Source organism: Apaloderma vittatum, unplaced genomic scaffold, assembly GCF_000703405.1.
Source record: "Apaloderma vittatum isolate BGI_N311 unplaced genomic scaffold, ASM70340v1 scaffold14053, whole genome shotgun sequence".
In the NCBI taxonomy this organism is placed as follows: domain Eukaryota; kingdom Metazoa; phylum Chordata; class Aves; order Trogoniformes; family Trogonidae; genus Apaloderma; species Apaloderma vittatum.
The window spans coordinates 11380-32183 of record NW_009709897.1 but is presented as its reverse complement, the minus strand read 5'-3'; the positions used below and the strand labels follow the sequence as shown (position 1 = coordinate 32183).

At 49.1% G+C, this 20804-nt stretch overlaps 1 protein-coding gene across 1 annotated transcript in view; it reads right to left on the bottom strand.

The window, feature by feature from the left end:
* Positions 1–18: 18 nt before the first annotated feature.
* Positions 19–20804, bottom strand: part of LOC104272183 (voltage-dependent T-type calcium channel subunit alpha-1H-like) — a gene marked incomplete at both ends in the record, with an annotated part of 31877 nt that continues 11091 nt past the window's right edge. Inside the window, 11 exons of the mRNA XM_009867107.1 lie at positions 19–121; positions 701–879; positions 4104–4267; positions 4583–4602; positions 4799–4820; positions 9011–9216; positions 9713–9834; positions 12187–12265; positions 18507–18577; positions 19153–19286; positions 20378–20487. Of these exons, the coding sequence (XP_009865409.1) occupies positions 19–121; positions 701–879; positions 4104–4267; positions 4583–4602; positions 4799–4820; positions 9011–9216; positions 9713–9834; positions 12187–12265; positions 18507–18577; positions 19153–19286; positions 20378–20487 (1210 nt within the window). The remainder of the gene's footprint in view (positions 122–700; positions 880–4103; positions 4268–4582; positions 4603–4798; positions 4821–9010; positions 9217–9712; positions 9835–12186; positions 12266–18506; positions 18578–19152; positions 19287–20377; positions 20488–20804) is intronic.

Below are 20804 nucleotides of genomic sequence, written 5' to 3'. Positions count from 1 at the left end.
GGCTGGGGGTGAAGGTGCCCTGGGGCTGCTTGGCTGGCGGTAGCATCTCTCCGGGCTCTGCTTGTAGGCTGTCCTTGCGGTCCAGAGCCTGCCCATCCACAGAGTCCGTCCGAATGGCCTCCTGGAAGGGGAGAGGAGAGAGATGGGGCGAGAGCCTGGGGATCTGCTGGGCCGGCAGCATGTTCAGGGGTGAAACACGGCACACGGCAGAACGGTTGGTGGGTCTAATGCACCCTGTCCCAGCCCTGTCCCATCGTGCCAGCCCCCGTCAGACCCTCCCCGTGCAAGAGTTTTGCTAGGGAGCAGAGCCTACGTGTACAGGGCTTGGATCCACGGGGTCTTTCTGCAGTCTTGATGTTGCTCTAGCACTAAATGCTGAGTAGCGCGCCCCGTCTAAAGTGACAGCCGGTAGCGCTGACTGCAGGCTTCTCACAGCACTGGTAAAACTGGATTGGGAACCTTCTTTCCATGCTTTAGCTATTCTTTCATAAAATAGTACAGTCACGAAGATGAAAGTAAGTAAAGAGGCCCTTCCCTGGTGTGTCCATTGCTGAGACCAGAATATATTAAAATTCACAGCACGGGAACGTTTTGTTCTAAAAAGGGAAACTCTACTTTTGGCTCCAAGCAATGAAACCCAAGAGGGGCTGGAAAAGAAGGGAAAGATCCAGGTGACTACAAAGGGCTCTTGGCCTCTCACCTGTCTGCACAGCAGCTTGTTGAGAGTAGGAGATCGAGGCGTGACGCTCGGGGGAAGGATCTTCCAGCGCTGGCGACCTTCGTGGTTGGGAGAGCGGCCAGCCAGCTGGAGCGACTCCGTTGGGACTCTCAGAGAGGAGCACGTTCCCACGGGCTGGGAGCGGATGGAGGTGATGGACCCTAGGAAACACAGACAGAGCTGTCACTGCCACCGCTGGCGTAGGGACTCTGAAGCTTTGGGGACAGACTCCAGGAGGTGAATAAAGGCAGGAGGGGAAGGAAAAGCCTGTCTAGTCTGGCTGAAATCCAAAGTGTCAGCGTAAGCCTTGGGCAGAATGAAAAACCAAGTGTCCCTTGTCCTGTCTCCGGCTTTGAATACTCAGCCATCTCTCATCAGGGACGGCTGGGAGGTTACAGATGAAGTCTCTGCCCGCTCTGGGATATCGACTGATACAAACTTGGTGCTCATGGCCCCTCTTTACTGTTTCACAGAATCCTAGAATGACTTAGGTTGGAAGGGACCTCAGGGATCATCTAACCCAACCCCCTGCCATGGGCAGGGATGCCCTTGACCAGCCCAGGTTGCTCAAAGCCTTGTCCAACCTGGCTTCAGGGAGGGGGCAGCCACAGCCTCTCTGGGCAATCTGTTCCAGAGTCTGGCCACCCTCGCACTGAACAATTTCTTCTAAGATCCAATCTAAACCTGTTCTCCTTCAACTTACTTAAATCCATTTACCCTTGTCCTATCACTGGACAGTTTCAGGTAACAGGAATCTTCTCCTGCAGCTGCTGGATGCTCAGGGTGGATGGCAGCCTCCAGGCCCACATGACAGCAAATGAAGGGCAGGAGGTGGGCTTGAAACCCGGCCATGGCTGCTTTCCTGGCAGCAGTGCTTCGGGTGCATTTGCAAGAGGAATTTTGCCCGTCTGGAGAACATGGATTGGGGAAGTCTGGAGTGAGGATGCCTGGGTTGTAGCTGCTGTGCTGCCGGGGACGGGCTTGCAACCTTATGCTTCTCTGCCACATGGGGACAAGAGCGGCACTGCCGGGCTCCTGGGAGCCTCTGGAGCCGACTCCAGAGCTCCAACCTCCAGCCTCGTGCAGCCCCACCCGGCGGGCCCCCTGCCACTGGCTTCTCCGGGAGCAGACATGGCTGGCACGCACAGGGCAGCTTTCCTGTTCCCTGCAGCCCAGACACTTGCACGACTGCCTGCGCACGAGGCAGACTGTGCCTGAACACAGTCCCACCGGCAGCGAGGAGACTGCTTCAAGTGCCCCGACATTCCCTGAGCTCATGCATCAGGCAGGAATCCCTCTCCTCCTGAACCTCCCAGTCCCTTGGCTGAGTCTAAAGGCATTCCCTCCTCTCCGGCCCCTTTGTGGTGCTGCTTTACTGTAGCTTTCTGTTATTTGAAAGTTCTTTTGCTTTTTTTATTTTTTTTGGCTGCAGGATTTATTGTCCTCATTAGCTTGAGACCCAACGTCTGTTTCTACATCGCTGCTCCATGTTAAAAACACAGCTATCCATCACTTCAAGAGATCTTGCCCAGAGGTCAGGGACCTTGAACCTATGACAAAAGCCATCCAGACAGATTGCAGTTGCATTTCACAAAGAGATTTGTTGTCAGGAAGAAAGAAAAGTTCGTGTTTAATCATTTTTCTTGTGGAGCTTTTCTCCAGAACACCACAGAAGCGGGAGAGCAGTGAGTTTCCTACCCCTCACCTCTTCTCCCTAGTTCATTTTTGGGCTCTCCTACAGCCAGAATTTCAGACCGAGTCTGTCTTTAGCTGTTCGTGTGCTAACCCAGGCTTTCTGAAAAGGTTTTTACGATGCAAAAAAACTTTGTCATAAAAAAATCTGTCACAAACGTGGTCATAAAATCAAAACCCTACGCTCTCCTCCCCTTCCTTAGTTAGAAATTCCTTCTGTTGGAAACTTTCCACCTAACTCTCATCTAGGAAACCAAAACCCCCTCCAAAGTGCATACTCAGGAACCCTGGATATCTCTGTGGTTGTGTATTTTTTTTCCTCCTGTTTTTCTAGTAAATCAGGAAACTGCATCTAAGACCAAAATAACACAAAATCTGGTCGCCTCACAGTATTTTCACTGTGTAGTCACCAAAGTGCTGAGACTGACACTGAGTAGCCCACCAAAGCACAAATGTTAACCTGAGTCTCCATGTGCTCAGTGTTACTCGCGCTTAACTTCTGGGCCTGTGACTTAAATCAGAGTTTGGTCAGCTCAGGAGCAGCAAAATTCTGGGTGATGCTGGTTGGACGCACCCCCCAGACCATGTAAAAAGTCACATCTATCACTCGAGTGCTCGTGGAGAGAAATTTGGAGACAAATATGGTCAGTTCTACCCACCCCGGCCAACATCACGGCAGTTTTACACTGATTTACACCCACTACAGGGATGAAAACCATCCCCAGTAGTCCAGCTGTGAAACTCAACCTCTGTTTTCTTTGCTTAGCAAAGAATTTGCAGGTGAAATAACAATAAATATCGAGCAGAGAACATTAACTGGGATCCAGAGAGTTTGAACAAATATAGAGTTACTTCACCCAAGGAAATCAGAGCAGATCTTGCCAGCCCTACCAGGGTTTGCAAACCCACTACTCATCCGTGCAAGCAGTTCTTGCCTTTCAAACCACGTTGCATCAAAGGAAAGCAGGCTGCTAGGTTCTTGGGAGCCACTCAAGAAGCACATGTGCTTTTAGGGAGGCAGAAATTTTCTTTCGTATTGATTTCCCCTTCTCGCGCAACAAAAGAGAGAGGCAGGCATTTTAGCAGAAATGTATTTGGACGCAGCTGGGTAAATGTATACTCAAAGGCTCTGACTGCGGAGTCTCTCCACAAGATTCATTACAGGGCCAGGCTAGGGAGGCACCGGAGAGTGGTTTCTAATCTTTATGCTCCCAAAGAAATGCCGTCATCTCTGAACTTAATGTACCGTGCCAAAGAGATACTGCCCTGAGACAAAACTGCCTGAAACAAGAGCTGCAAAGGAGCTCTGTCGGGAAGCAATGCCGACTCGGGGTTTTAGTCATGTTGATTTTATTGATTCACAGTCGTGATGTCAGGGCTGGTCACTTCAGAAGAGATGTGCAGCTCGTAGTCTTTTTCCTCAGCCTGTCCCCTACACCTTCCACACCGCTCGGGAGTCCCACTTTTCCCCAATCCAACACCCGAGCCATCAGTTTTCTCCTGAGAAAATGTGATAAAACCACACAATTAGGCGGCGCGTGGGAAATCTCAGTTGTGCTGATAGTATCGAACAGAAGAAAGGCAGCCCTGGCTCACCCCACGGGTTGCTCACTGCCCCTCTGACCACCACATGTGCTCTCTGCCCCGAGGTTTCAGTTAGCAGGAGGAATGGAAAAAGCTCCATGAGTGGTACCTCTTTGGGATTTGCAGGGATACGTTTCCATTTCCACCTCATGGAGGGGGAAAGGAGCTTTCGCTGGCATCACCGGCCGGAACATGTAGCTGTCGTTGGGCAAGGAGTGCATCCGGGAGACGGAGATCTTGCGGACCGTCAGCAGGTTGTGAGAGTCCTGTGGCCTCAGAGAGGCGGCGCCGCCCTGCAAAGCATGAAGACATTGGGGTCATTCGGCATCTTAGTGGCGAATTTACAGTAATCCCCTTCTCGCTGGCTTTTTGGGTTAAAACCTTGTGCATATGTTCCTCTCGGCATCTTACAGGGAGGTCACAGCCCCGCTGCCCGCAGCGGGACACCGAAGCTCCACCGTGAGAGCTGAGTAAAGAGCTCAAGTTGTGGCCGGAGTAAAACGAGGCATCAGTGACTCACCACTACGCTGACTCTTGGACACCACAGAGAAAAAGTAAACTCCAGGGAAATAGGGCCCACCTCCAAACACAGGGGGACGGCAGCGTTTCTCACACCGTTCTGCTCTGATTTTCAGCTGAGCCTGGGTCAGTGATGCCTCAAAGCTGCTGTGGGACCGATGGGCAAAAACAGCCGGTCCTCGGTCACGCTGCCTGAGGCTACCGAGTGTTTCTGGAAATCCTCATGTTACTATCTCCCCAAAACACACACACAGGCAGACATTTAAATGTACACATCAACACCACTGCAGACCCTGGGGTCTCTGCCCTACCACAGGGAGCATTTTCAGCCCCGCCGGCCCCAGAAGCAGCAGCCACGTGGCAGGAGGCAGAGGGAAGGAGCAACGCGTTGCAACGCGTACGTGGGTCTGGAGCCCGTTCTGGGGCAGAAACAGGATTTCTCTGTTTGCCCCAGACGGATCACGCTGCAGGTGCTCGGACAGAGCCTGTCACAAACCTTAAACTCACTCCCTGGCTGATTCTCTGAGGCTCTCTTCACTTCAGGCACCTCATAGGAAATCTATCCTAGGGTCTCAAGAGGCTTTGGGGACTCAGACAACGTCTCTGTGGTGCTGACAGAGCAGCCGTGAGATCTGGTGCCATGACTTGGCCAAGTGTTGGGGGAGCAGGAGTCCCTGGAACAGGACCTGCAACCTGGCTCCTGGCCCTGAGGTTTTGGTCCCAAACACATTCCCCTCACAATTTACCACATTATCTAAAGTACGACGAATCGCTCTGGTTTTCTTTTAATGTCAACCTCCCAGCGACTGATTGAAAACATTTTCCCAGCTGCATGTCTTAAATTAAATATATTTTGCTTTGCTCTGCTGGGCTGTTTTCCTTCTCCACTAGTAAAACCTGGGCCTGAGATCCCTCACTGGAGAGCTCAGAGGTCACTGATGATCTGGTTAAATCTGTTTTCTTTCCGTACGTTTCTGGCTTGCAAATCTATTCCCTCAGCTCCCTAAAGAGAAGCATCCCAAGACAAATTACTTGATGTTTTTACCCCGTTGAGCTTGGCTAAGAAGATGGTGGGGGGGTCATAAGGACTTGAAATACAAAACATGGAGAGGAAGCTTGTTGGCTCACACCTGGGCTGCTCTCGACAGCTCAAAAAGTTTGGAGACACATCACCATGGGCACTGCTGCTGCTCCTCTTCGGTGGGAAACACCTGATGCACTTGAGAGCCTGATCCCATGCCCTGGAAATCAGTGTGGTTCCCAAAAAAAACCCACGAAAAGCCCAACCTGGACCAGTGCTGCTGAGCCTGCGCACAGTGAACTCTGCCTGTAGGCACCCTGAGGGCTTGGGAGGATCCCAGGCATCTGACTGGGATGGAAACCTGCTTGCTGTGGGACTCCTCTCAGGCAATAAATTGACTGCAGAGATTTGACAATGCAGCTCAGAGGCTCAGTTAAGCATCTTTAATCAATGAGCACAACTCCCTCCTCTTGGTCTGGGAATCAATAGTCTGTTTGAGCTCTGATTTTATTCTGGTGCAGAGAGAGCTTGAGAGGAAATAATCCTGCAAATATCTCCATAGGACATGACCCTTCTTGGGTGATTGAGTGGGCAGAAGTTACTCTGTAAGCAAAGGTGACTGGCAGGATACTCTGGAAGAGGGAACCCTGTAACTTCTCAGAGGTCTGGAGCCAAGAGCCTGCAAACAAGCTGTGAGCAAAATTCTGAGAGGAAGGGCTCCTCTTGACCCCTCTCCGAAGGTGTGCGTGTTTGTCCAGCATAGTGAGTGAGTTTAGCCATTTCTTGCAGCCCCTGTGGTGGGAAAAGCAGAGGCAGAACAGGGGCAAGAGGTAATTCCCTGTCTGTTCTCTCCAAAGCTGCTGCCCCTGCACGGGCCGGCTCCGGTGGCATCCAGGGTCATGCTGCCGGTGCCTGTAGAGGTAACAAGCCCTCAGCTCTGCCAGCAGAAACCCAGGACCCCTTGCAGCTGCATTTACTAAGTCCCAGACTTTGCTTGTCCCTGAGAGATGCCTTCCCCACGAGCAACCTCTGAGGCTCTGCAGCTTCCAGGCGGCCAAGCTAACGGACACCCTGCAGAGCTTCGGAATTCCTCAAGGATTACACCTTCACATCACTCACCTCGCACAGGGAAAACCACTTGGTCATCAAGAGCTTAACCTGAGCCCAGAATTTGCTTGGAGATGCTATGCTGTGAGATCCTTGCCACTAGAAGACGCCTTGAAAGTCGTGACAGGAGTCAGGATCTACCAATGCCGTTGTTTCGTTAACACTGTTTCATATAGCAACAGTGAGAAAATCAATCTAGGCTGTGTTTGCTCCACAAAGAAAAGACTCTGCCTGCCTCCAGCTTGTTTGAAAACAGACTGCTCACACATCACACACCAAAGGCGAGACATTTTTTCGGCAAAAAAGAGTATTTCATTCGTGTCCGACACAAGGCTGCTGGCAGAGTTGTTTGGGACACGTTGTTTGCCCGGTTCCTGCACAGGCAAAGGCCAAGTACGAAGGACAGAGAATGGAAACGACTGTAGTGGCTGTGAAGAGACAGGTTTAGCACAACTCAGACACCACCGCGAGCTGCACAGCACCAAAGCACAACGCCACAACGCAGAAGCAACGGCACGGCGTCATTCACCTCAGCCTCGCGGCCTGGCCTTTTGTGGGAAGGTGTCAGGACATGGTGGGAAAGAGAGCAGAAGGATGAGATTTCCATGATGGGAGTCTCTGCCCCCTCCAGCATGTCGGTGTCTGGGATGGCTAAAGACACATTCTCACAGCTCAGCGCATCCTTCAAACCAGGGAGATAAAAAGCATCAGTAGCAGAGCAAGGCTGGGTCTTAATGCTCGAACACGTTTGCCCCGTAGCATTTCCTCATTGCCCCATTCATCCAGAGAGGGAAGGAAGAGAAAAGGGAACACGGGCTGCAAAAACCATCATAAAATGGCAAGAGCAGATGCCTGCCCAGCCCCGCAGCGGTGCCTCTGCCTCACGGACACCCAGGGGAGGGGGAGCCCGGCCTTGCAAATCCCTGTCCACGTTTCAGCGACCTCAAACGCAGGGGGAAACCTGTGGCCAGCTCCCTGCTCGCCCTGATCTCCCTCGGGGGAGCATCATCGCTCACTGGGGGTTTTCTAGGGCTAAGAGGTGGCTCTGCACAGCTCCTGATGTGCTTGGGAGGTGTTGGGAGAGGAGAAAAATGCAAGGAGAAAGAACTCAGTTTGCAGTCACAGCCTGTGTGAAAGGATGTGCCCTCTCTTCCCCCAATGAGAAAAGCAACCTGGGTGCTTACTGCGCTTTCCCCTGTAGAAATGTCTATTAGAAGCCACATTCAAATAGCAAATTCCCCATCGCTGTGTAACGAAATTCCTTTTTACTTGACTTAATAGAGTCTGATAGATTGTGTAAAAATCTAATTTAATGTAATTTAATCTCCAATCCCCCACTGATTTTACGGTAGATTTATTTGCGATCCCGGTGACAAAGCAATTTCTTATTCACTCTTAATCATATGCTGCTGACATGGGATGAAACAATTATCTCATGACTTTCCTTCCCCTCGACTTCTGATTGCCCTGTTTTTCTAGGGGACTAATAGAAATCAGAGAGCAGGCAGTGTCTAGCAAATGAACCCAGGAACCTCCAGCTTCTTGCTGATCCAACAGTTCCCAGGGTCCAAGCCAGCCAGGCCCTAAGCAGCGCACGAGCCAGGGGGAAGCTGTGTGCTCGCACCAGTGCCAGACAGGCCTCCTGAGCTGCACACTATGACTTGCTTGAGGCTCCTCTGGAAATCCCAACATGGGATTAAAAAGAACCTAAGCAGCGTAGCTGTGTCTGCGTGAAGGGAATTTATGCCCTCCCTTGCTGTGTGTGTCAGGTTTGACAGTGCCAGCATTCCCCAGGCTTTATGAGATTGCTCCCTGGTGCTGCTGCCCATGCTAAAATGACAAGGACTGATGCACTGACTGGGAGAGCAGGACAGCGACCTGTGGCTGTTATGGTTCTGAACTTAAAATTCACAGCCTTTGAATGAACGGGAAATGGGAAGAGATGGACTTTCAACGCAGCCCGCAACAACGGTCAGGGCAGCGTTAGCCGTGGAGCACGCATTTCGAGCAGCCTTCCACCTCAGGGAGCCCTCCCGAGATGACTCGAGGTGTGGAGGCGGTGGTGACATCTCTGCTGTGGCAGGACATGGGAGAGCTGCCTCCCTCCCACGCTGCCTCTTTGGCTCCAGGTCACTCGGGATCTGCCTGCCTGCTGCTCAGCCAGCAGCGACCGGGGAAATCCATCCCCTCCCTACTCTGAACGTGGGAGGAGCAGAGACTCTGTGTGAACGACTACCAGGGTTTGGTGCTTCACCTGCACTGCTGACTGCGACTTCGTGGCCTCCTGACTCCTGTAGGGTGCCCGGCTCTCTGGGGCCACTGCGCCGCCCCTGCTCCCACCGGTGGCCGAGGTGGTTGCTCCTCTGGACATCTCCAACTCGATCTCAGCATCCATCTCAGCATCCTCCTTGGCCTCCTTGTTGCTCTCCTCCAAGTGCTTCATCAGCACGGCCACCACCACATTGACTAGGACGAACTGCGCGATGAGGACGAAGGTGACGAAGTAGACAGGAGAGATAACAGGGAGGTAACTGAGGCAGTGCTTGTCCTCCCGCGTGCATTCCCGGAGCGTGTCCTGCAGCGCAGAGGGAGAGATGAGGGATTAATAAGTGCCGGGCCTCTGCTTGGGCTCCAAACACAGAAACATCAAAGACACCCTGCTGAGGACTGAAAAACATGTCCAAGACACAATGGCTTGTAGGTAACAACTAAAATAGTTAGAAGAAAAAATGGACACCGTGAACTACATCATCTACAAAGAGGAGGATTGTGTGACATCCCAAAGGCACAGGGTACAGAGTACATGGTCACTCCTCTCAGTCACAAGAACGGGAATGATTTGCCTGAAGTATTTTATATATATATATATATGCTAAAAAGAATAAAGTTTCAGGTTGGGTGAACCTTAGGGTAAATTATCACTTGAAAATACACTTGGCTTTTAAATGGGAAAATTTAATTTTGATGTTGGCAAAGAAAACCTTTTTTTTCTTCGCACAAGAGTTGCCTAAACTTGTTTGAAATCTCTGTCTACAGAGAGAAGCAAGTACTCAGACAGGAGCTGCACACACCTTCATGATACCATTCCAGTTGTCCCCCGTTGACACCCTGAAGAGGGTGAGGAAGGCCATGCCGAAGTTGGTGAAAGTTGCGTGCCGGCTCAGCCCTTCACAAGGATTTTCATCACTGCAGTCTGCAGGAGGGAGAAGCGGAAGCGCGGCAATGAAGCCACATTTGCCAGGGTTTATTCAGAGCATTTCCCCCCCCTCCCCTAACCTGGGGGTGAGCCCTTGAGACGTGTCACCCCGATCCCTGGTGTGAGGGAGGACTGCTGAGCTGTGATCTCAGGGTGGAGATCGACTGGAGGGCAGCTGTGGAGATCACGTGGCCAAACTCTTCCCAGTGGAGGCAGATCAGTGTCACACTGTCACAGTATGTTAGGGATTGGAAGGTACCTCAAAAGATCATCTAGTCCAATCCCCCTGCCAGAGCAGGAACTCCTGGATAATGTTACACAGGAACGCGTCCAGGCGGGTTTTGAATGTCTCCAGAGAAGGAGACTCCACAACCGCCCTGGGCAGCCTGCGCCAGGGCTCTGTCTCCCTCACTGAGAAGAAGTTTCTTCTCAAATTTAAGTGGAACCTCTTGTGTTCCAGCTTGATTCCATTACCCCTTGTCCTGTCATTGTTTGCCACCGAGAAGAGCCTGGCTCCATCCTCGTGACACTCCCCCTTACATATTTATAAACACTAATAAGGTCACCCCTCAGTCTCCTCTTCTCCAAACTAAAGAGCTCCAGCTCCCTCAGCCTTTCCTCATAAGGGAGATGCTCCACTCCCTTCATCATCTTGGTTGACTGTTCTGACAGAACAGACAGCGACACACTTTGGGCTTTAGGAGGTGCAGGCTGGCCACTAGGAAAATTGTTTTCATCTGGAGGGTCCAACAGCCCTGGGACAGGTCACCAGAGAGGTAGGGGAGCTCTGTCTTTGAAGTCTTCAAGATTTGGCTGGACAGAGCCACAGCGACCCTGAGCTAGCGATGGGGCTGAAGGGGCAGCCTCCAGAGGGCTCTTCTGTCGGCAGTTTTGGGATTCTCTCAACTTTACCCCGACAGGCACAGCCAATAGATCTAAAAGGAGGTGGAAAGAAGCAGACTTGCTGGGCTATGTCAACAAATACTGCCCCGCAGCATCCTTCGTCTGTTATCCTCCCGATTATGTCCTTGCCTTAATTATTTTTTACAGGGTACATCTACCATGAGGGATATTTCACTGAGATGAAGTGAGGCAATTTGACATTTTTCCCCTGAGAATTAATACACTAATGAATGTAAATCAAACTTACAAAATATCCCTCTTTCCATAACACACAGGCTCATTAAATATTCATTAGGGCAGGCAGAGAGACTTTGGTCTCTTGCGAGGCCATTTCACTATTAGATACTTATTTCAGAGGCAAATAGGAAGGTAAACCCAAAAAGGAAAAAAAATAAACCCACAAATGACCAGTTCTGGGGGAATACACAAAGGATTCAGAGCAGCAGAAGGTGTCTATGTGAATAAGGCATTTTTCACCTTCGTGGCTGAACAAATACATACCTACACATCTAGATATGTAATATAAATCCCACAGTATTTCATTTGGAGTGGATGCAGAACTGTTTTTTTAAATTTTTTTTCCCAGAATTTGTTGGAAGCTGAAAAATAATTTGTCTTTGGCTGAAAGAAATATTCTGCTTTCAGGCATTTGTAATCCGAGCAGAGAGCTGGACTCCTAACGGGGATTAATGACAGCCATAAAACCACTGTGGAGGAAGGGTCTGAGTGAGATGCAGACACTGAGAAGGCAGACACATCTCTGTCGAACTGCACATTTAAAGGCACTGACTGCTTGGTCTGGCTCTGCCAGGCAAGGTAGGGGTATAGTGTTCCCTCTCCAACTCCACCTGATTTTTTTCAGCGGGCACACTCATGACGAGCTATGCAGTATACTCAAGCTGGAGGAATAAATGGTGCTGGACAACCAGGAATGAGTGGATACTTTCTGATTTCTGTAGAAAAGGGAAGGTGATGCTGAGAAGAACAACAGACAAGGCTTGGGCAGCTGGAAGAGCAACGTTAGCCAAACGCCGAAAACTAATGGAGTGTGGTGGGAGCTCCAAGGAGGGACATGTTTATGGTGGCATTTCTCCAGCACGAATCTGACTTCCATCCAGCTTTGCATGCTCTGTCTTAAGCAGCAAACTTCCATCTTTGTGAACACATCCACGCTGGACAATTATATTTAAACAGCAAACAGTTCCTCTACAGCCAAGGGTGGTGTTGGACAAATCTCTAAATGTGTGTGTGCGCACATTAGCCAGGTTCTGTATTACATCCCCGCGTGTCATCTGTGACCCTGGGATCAAGAGAAAACTTTAATCTTCAGACCATGAGCTGTGAAGCCAAGGAAGGCCCAAGGATGAGAGAGAGAAGAAAGGAAACAGCTAGATACCAAATAAACATCAACCGGATGAAAGAAATTGTGGCAGGCACATTACTCACCTAGCTTGCCAAACAATTCCACTCCCAGGGCAGCATAGATAAAAAACAGGAGCATAAAAAGTAGGCCAAGGTTCCCTACCTACACAAGGAGAAAGCAGAACAAGGGTCAGGCAAGTTGAGGTCACAAATTAAACCGCTCCATCACATTTGAAACACAAGTGAAAGAGAGACTGGTGTCCAGAGGCTAATCACCATCTCCCCTGGCTTCCTACACCCTGCTCCTCTTCCACGGTCCTGCTTTAACAGACCCAGAGCAGACTCTCGTGTGAGATGCTCCCACGTGTAAAACAGTCGTGGTGGCTGGTACCTCTCCCTCGCCCCTCCGCTCGCCCGGGGCGCTGCCTTCAGCTGTGATTTGGCCAACCTGTAGCTCAGCAGCCCTCAGCGCTTCAGTGCAGCGGCAGCCAAGTGACCTGGTGCTCCTGTTTGAATTTTAAGGGCCTTTCTGTTTGCCAGGTTTGAAACTCCAAGCATGAAGCCTGAGGGTTTCAAGACAGCGACACGAACAAGACCTGTCTCAAGGCACAAGAGGACTTGCCGTGTTTTCAAAGGTGTCGCTGGCCTGGAGGGCTTTCAGAAAAAGGAACATATACTCCAGTAAAATGCAAAACACTCTTAGCCTTGCCACTTTACAGATATTTCTCAACAACAACTAACTGAATTTTAGTTTTCAGTGCCTCAAAAAGAACAGCCTTATTCCGTATCCCAACACTTAAAGGCAGGCACGTTGCAGATCCAAGGCGGAGCAGTGTGCTGCTGTCAGGCGTTCACGTGTGCTGCAGGGGGGCTGAAGGGGATGGTAACAGGAGTAAAATGATGCTAAAGGAACACAAAGCAACTTAATACGAGGGCGGCAAGACTCTGGAATAAATTGCCCAGAGATGTTGTGGCTGCCCCCTCCCTGGAGGTGTTCAAGGCCAGGTTGGACGGAGCCTTGAGCAGCCTGGTCTAGTTGAGAGGCGTCCCTGCCCATGACTGGGAGGTTGGATTAGATGATATCTAAGGTCCCTTCCAGCCCAGCCCAGTCTATGATTCTGTGAATCTATGATAATAGCAATATCATCAGAGTTATCTGCACCGGAGTCAACCACCACGTGGGATCAAAGCCTTTAAAACATCTCAGAGAGCAGATATTTTGTGATTCAGGCAGAGAATGTGAAGGGCAGAGTAACCCGACCAAGCAACCACCTGCACTTTACCTGCAAGTAACTCTGGTCACATTCACCTTTCCTGTCACTTTTAAATGCCTTGTGTTTAGCAGCTTGTAATGAGATAGAGCAATTGAGTACTCCAGTTAGACATGGTGTCATAGGCATCATTTTATCTCTAAATAAAAATAAACTAGGTGGTGATTAAGGTAGTCAGGCTGAGGGATTCACAATCTCCAAGCTATCTTCTAGCAAGTTCTTTAGTTTGAGAGAGCTTTCTCCTCTGAGCTGGCACAGCCACAGTGCTGTTGGGTATTTTGACCATGCTGCTAGAAAGGTTATCAGTATGATACTCGTTATCATAAAATTAACATGGCTATCACTTATGAAGCAGGGTGGTTTTTTTGGTATTAAATGGGAATAGTCAAATCACTCAGTGGAGGCTGTAATTGCTATAAAACCTAAACTGGCTACTACACAGAGCTTTGCAATTCCACTAACGTTATTACCATACTCCAGGGAATAATAGAGATAATACAGTGATGGGGATGGCTGGTCTGGATTATTTCATCTGCATGTATTGTCTTCTGGAATAACGTTTCCTAAGTCATGTTTGCTGGACCACTGATGGTTTATAAGACATTAGAAGGTAGGCTGCAAAACAACTGCAAATTAGAAAACACAAGAAAACAGGCACACGTGCAAGCGTACAGACACTGCCAGGGAGGCAAATGAGCAGATAATTAAAGAGAAGGAAAATAAAAGTTAGAAACAAGTCTTCTAGGTTGAGTGTATATTAAAGCCTGATGTTGTAGCACTGCAGAAGAAGGTCTTGGATTTTTTTCGAAGCAGTCATAAGCTGGATATTTTACTGCTGCTTTAATGCCTAATAACTCAGCCAGCAAACTTTTGACATTGACGAAACCCCAAAGAATTTAGACTAACATGAAACGTTATCAGTTAAAACTACTGTCTATCCCTCAACATGCAAAGCACATTACGAGCTGACATTCACTCATAAACAATTTGCCTACTATCTAGCGTGCATCTGTAAAAGATGATGTATTTAAGATTGTGAGTAATTACATTACTGAATGAACGTGTCTCAACAAGTCCTTCAAAGACCAGTTTACCCTCATGGGTTTGCTGTAGGCTCAAGACATCAGAGCCATAGGCATACTTCAAAAATGCTGAGAGGCTTGTTTGCCAACGTCGTGTTTGCCGCTGTCTAACGGTACCTCTGCCCTTGGCTGAGAGCAGGCACACGAGCAGTTTCAAAGCTCAGCTGATGCACAGGATCTCTTGGGAAAGGAGAAGGAGAAGAGGAGAAGGAGAGGGAGAGGGAGAGGAAAAAGGAAGGTCTTCTTCAGCCCATGGCTTCCACCAAGGCTTGAGCACAGAGAAGGACCCAAGGCATGGTCTTAGAGCTAGGCTGAGGTGGAAGCAGCGAGGTCAGCCAGTGGCTGCTGAGCAGCAGAGCAGGCAGACGGTATGTGTGTCTGTGACCCTGAGTCACTTCTCTCCTGTAACTCAAGGTACCCATTTGTAACACCCTGGTGGATATGCAATTAATGTCTCTAAAGCACTTTAAGATCCACTGAGACCAGACAAGAAAAAGATCATGCATGAATTATGTTGCTGGGAGGAACGAAAGCACATCCAGCCACTCTCCTCCAGCAGCCAAAGCCTGGGATGTCTGTGCTGGACTCTCCATCAGGGACAGATACCGAGCTCTGGTCAGCAACCTCAACTTTGGCAGCTGGTCACTCAAGCAAGCTCTGAGAAGTGGTTCTGCTCTAGTAGCACTGAGCAGGTCAGCCCATGCTCTGTTTATTCAGACTCCCCTGACTTGGGCTGGTGCCTCTGGCTGTGCAGAGGAAACTACAGATAACGCCTCTCTCTGGCAGCCAGGGGCAATCCATCTTTTGCTGTGGCTCCAGTGTTGAGAGGAGGCTGTGGCCTGTAGGGAGTGAAGCAGACATGAAGAACATCTTGGAGATGTTCTTGGTGCCCTAAGGTACTTCAGAGAAGACGGAGGCACTGGTGAGTATCTGTGATTCCTCCTGCACCTTCACCTTCTGGTGTCCTGGCTGTCATGTCCTGCTGGCAAGAGAGTCTGTGTGCCTGGGACAGAGGGGCAGAGTCCTCCATTCCACCCAGAAGAGCAGGGAGAGCCCGTATGAGGAGCTACCACACTTCACCATGGTGCATCCCAGCACAATCTGTGATCTACCGTTGCAAAAGGTCTAGATCCTGCTAATCTCTACCCTCCCTCCTCTGGGAGAGGTATTGATGAAATACGTGTCTTCTGCTGATCCATCCCCTGCAATGGCTGGCTGAAGTACACTACAGCTCCTCTTGTGCCTCTTCCTGCTCTGACATCAATTATTTCTGCATCACTGGCCCACACCTTGGCATTTCAGTTGTCCATGCAGGCAACACACAGCTCTCTGGGATGCCTGTCAAGAGCAATTTCTCATAAAACTACAGCCCTGCCAATCCTTTCCAAGGACACGAGTCCTCCTCATCTTCTACCCAGCACTCTCCAGGCAAACCAATAATCCTGGCAGCAGGAAAACACAGGCTAATTCATGCATCAGCCCCAAGAGAAAATGGACACATTTGTCTGCTTGGAAAACAGATGCCATCTGTGTGAATTCCAGGATTAGTGAAAAAGGCCAGACAGACAACCTCGGAGGCTAAAGCCATCTCATGGATGCAACCGCAAGGCCACAAGCTGAACCGAACAGGGTCCCCTTTCTGGGTATCCACTCAGTCCCAGTGCTAACAGCCAGCAGAACGCTAGTTTCCTTACCTAATGACTTCTGCTTCGTTACTTGGACCTCTCAAGCATCTCTGCATTTCTTTCCAGCGTGCAGCATGGTACACACATACCTCTCTTCCAAAATCTGCCTCATCTGGAGTGCTTGCTGGGAAGACTTTTCTATTCTTGCCCTCTGAGCTTCACAATCACCATGAGTTTTCAGCATCTGGCAGAAGAACACTATTGTTTCTGTCCTACAATCACTGCTACACAATGCCAGAAAACCTTTTCAAGAGCTGAGGTTGAGATAAGCACAGGAATTACAGCACCAAGAACAGTTAAACTCCTGGACAGGAGCAAACTACAGATTCTGTCCTTGAGGGCACTGATAGAATGAAGAGTTCTTCAATTTTTTCTTGGCACAGAGTCCATCTGGAGGCAGTTCCAAGCTTTAAAGACAAAGAGGAGATATACTGTAGAGTCCTGGATTTAATTAATGTATCATCCATGGACCAAGTGAGAAGGAAGAGGGAAAAAGAACCCAGATTTTACTATTATTGCTCCGGCAGAGCCAGGATGGCAATTGGACTGGATTCCACTTCATCCTCTCCGTGAGGAAGAGTACTTGCAGCTCAACGCTGACTGCAGGTTTTCTTACTGGCAATTTATACTGGAAGTGCTGTGCAGACTGAGCTGGGCTGCTCGGTCCGGGGGATTCACTTGCTCAATGAGCATTTGAACCCAGCCAAATGCAAAAGCATAAATCCAAGAGCAAAGTGCAAGCCATGCCATGGAAAGGGTGACTTGTACTTTGGAAAGCAGGGGATGGGAAAAGGACTAAGGGACTACCATCAAATAGGGGCCTTACAGAGCAGGCACTGCCTACAAGGCCAGTGTAGCCACCAGGTGTATAAGCAAGGGAATATTCAGCTGAAGCATAAGAGTTGTATAATTTGTTATATAGCCTTAATGGGGTCAGAACTCGTAAAGAAGAGGAAAACACTCAGAACAGGTCTTGAAAACCTGCTTCGTACTGAGAGGAGTCCAACATTCTTCTGTTTGCCAGAATGCAAGAGATTATTTTATCCCTTACTGCTCCAAAAAGGGGAAGTTCTAGAAGATAAAAAGCAAAATGACATCCAATGAAAAAACATACCTGGCTAATTCAGACTAACACCACCAGGTATTTTCAGCAGAGGGAGTAAACATCTACCAAAAGAATGTATTTCATCAGTAGGGGATGGCTGATTCCCTAACGCTTTGCATCCTTACAACAAGACCAGGTGCCTTTGAAAAGACATGCTGAAGTTCAGTGTGTTACGCTGAGCAGACCTCTGCGATCACGGAGGAGTTTTGGGTCTGTGAATGGCAGCACTGAACTGGCTTAATTAGGACTGGCTATATCCAGGTGATAAAGTCAGTGCTGCTCACATCAGTCCACCTCTTCTTAGCTGCTCAGTTTAAAGCAGCAGATCTGTTTCAGGTTTACACCAGTTTAGCTGGTTTTTAGGGCCACCTCCCTTCTCATTTTCTGAATTTCACTAGAGGATAAAACAGTATTCTTCTATGCACAAGATCTGCTTGGAATATCCCTGGGGTTTTCCCTTTAGAAGAGACTTTGGTTTGAAAGTAAACTGCAAAAACACTCCAAAGAAACAAAAAGCCTGGCCTGCAGCCACCCTATTGTTTGGGGGGAGAGAAAACAAGGGGGGAGAGAAAATATGCTCTGTACTCACAATGTTTTTGAAAGAAAAAAAAAATACACAAATCATATGCTTTCTTGAAATGCCAAAACAGGGGTCAGGTTGGTAAATTCCATGTTTTAGTCTCAGTCAAAATCCTTCACTGAAAAGGAAATCTGAATACCAAAAAGGCAAATGTCTCAGATTAGAAACATCTTTATGGCAGTGATGAAAAGAAAAGGGGTCTTTCCAAGAAAAAGAAATTCCTCTTGTTTTCCAGTTCATTTTGAACAGATCATGGCATTTCTTTGTACTTAGCGACTAACTCATAAGGGTATATTTGGGTAATTACATGTACCGGTTCTACCGATTCTCATACAGCCACTCATATCCTGGAAGAGATTCCTACACGGTGTCTGCTTTTGGCCAAGCCACAGTGCTGCCATCCTGCCTTTGAGATGTGATCCCTCTGCAGACCGACACGTGACTGCCCACCGCGGCGCGCTGCCATCCCCCTGTGCCTGTGGGGCTGGCAAAGGGGAATCCTGGCTCTCCCGAACCACCCCACTACGCTCCAAATCCATCCACTACACTGCCGCAGAGAAAGCTGATATCCTTCTCCTCCGGTGGCTTCTAGCGCCCACCAAACACAGCGCTGTCCCCAGGCTCAAAAGGCACCGTCCACCAAGGGAACAAACCGGGCATGGATGAACTCAGGGCACTTACCTGGGGAAGTGCTTGAACCACTGTGTCCAGGAGAGCTCGCATGCCGGTGGCCATTTTAAGCAGTTTCAACACTACAATGAGAATCAAATCCTGGTCAGCAGCAGGGCTGGGAAGTATTTCAAGCCAAACTGATAAAGGAAATCTAGCTTCAGATCTTGCAGGGGGGTTTTACATCTCTCTTGCATCTCTTCACAGACATGGCAAGCTCACTGCACCCTGGCAGGGCCCAGAGAACATCTGAACATCCTGACTACTTCCCACACCAATTAATGTTAAGGACATCAGTAAACCAGACCAAAAGCTGGAAGAACTCCAGAGTGTCCCAGCAGGAAAATGAGAGTGTGATGGGGAGACACTTCACCAGCGAAGAGCATCACCTCAGGCTCTGATCCTCCCTTCTCCACCGCTTCCTGCTGTTGTCTGGTATCAGTATAAAAGATCTGCGATCCCAGGTTTGAATTAAGAGACCAGCTTAAGATACCACTGGGAAAAACCAGGAAAGTCCACCTGGCTTCTCTCTGAATTGACATTTTGCAGCCTCATCATCTAACTGTTCTCGGGTTGAACTGAAATGGCAGGACTAGAAGACCAAGTGGCCAAACCACTTCCTGACGTGTCTGGAGGGATGGCTGGGAGCAGGTTGTACCTCTTGCTATTCTCAGCACCCGCATGATGCGTATTATCGTGGGATTGATGGGCAGTGCAGCGTTCATCTCAATTTCCTCCAGCGTGATTCCCACAATTGATAAGAGAACTATGGCCAAATCCAGCTGATTCCACCTAACAGACAAGGAGAGGAAGGAAAAGAAACAATAAAATAATCATGCTTGGACAGGCACTCAAGAGTAGGGAATGATCTGTCAACAACAAGCACAAGCGTACACCTTCCCTCTCCCGTATAGGGGGCCAGGATCTTCGGTGTGGTATGAAATCAACTCCCTGCAGGTGGCACAGCCTCTGAGCCACAGGCTGCTGTAGGCTGTGACTGGGAAGTGTCCCTGCCCCCTTCCCATTCCCTCAAGTCTCCCTGCCATCCACTTGGAGCCACCCGGAGAGCTAGAGGGACCTCTGATGTGATGCAATACAGCTGCTCCCTTGTTCTATCACCTCCTCTCTTGAATTACTCTACTTGAGTATCTTCATTGACTTACAGCCCAGCACGACAAAGACAGTAAGAGGTGAAGCAATCGAGTGTCTTTTCTATGCAGTTTCCCTCATAAATGATACTGCTCATAGCAGCTTCCAACCACTCTGTCAGGACAAATGAAGCAAATGAGCTGATCTTGTGGAAAAGCATCCAATCTCACCCTGCTCCCCAGCAAGTCACCAGACCACAACGTGCTTTTATACACAGTTGCTTCTGGCCTAAATGTGAGGCAGAATAAGCTCTGTAGGGATTTGAAGGCAGTGGGGCTGAACACAACTACTTCTGTCTTTGCCAAAGGCTTTACAAAGCCAGCACTCAACCAAAGGACTGGTTTGGACTGCAAAGGAGACTTCTTCTGAGGAACTCTGAGACCTTACGTTGCTAAAACTACTCTTTTGAGGACTGGATTGGTGTCAACAGATCATTTCTGACCTCTAAGTTGACTCGGTCAGACTTGGTGGAGAGGCAGGTACCAGGGGAAAAAAAAAAGTAGCTAAAATTTAGTAAGATTTCCTGAATTTCTTCTGCAAAACAGTACCAGCAGTTCTTAGAATTTTTAGTTCCTACACTATAAAGTTGCACCCATGGAGAGAAAGTCCTTTGCTCTTTCTTGCACACAGCATGTAGTACAATCATAGCAACGCTACATTTACGCAGTACCTGGCTTTGAAACTGGGTCGACACAGCTCTCTCCCAAACGCACAGGAGCTTCAAAGACTCTCACCTGTCCTTAAAGAACCTTCGAAAACCAAACGCCACCAACTTCAGAACCGCTTCGAACACAAAGACGATGGTGAACACATAGTTGCAGTACTTCAGGGCTTCGTCCAGGGACTGAAAAGAGAGACACCAGTTAGACCAGTCCAAGCTATCCTCTCGTAGAGCCCCTGCCCTGGCAGGCACAAGGGTGACATAGGCACAGAGATGCAAGAAGTAAAGTCCTATTCGCTTGCAAAGCTCAGTTACAAAACTGCCCTAAATCACACAGCAAAACTCAAACAAAGGATTAGACGCTGATGCAAACAAAACCCTCTCAAGCATTAATACTGGTTGTGCTAAAAATGACAAGAGCTCTCAATCCTTCAGCTTCAACGCATAAATTGTCCAGCATTTGGGACCGAGAGAAATTTTGCCCCTTCCCCTAATAAACT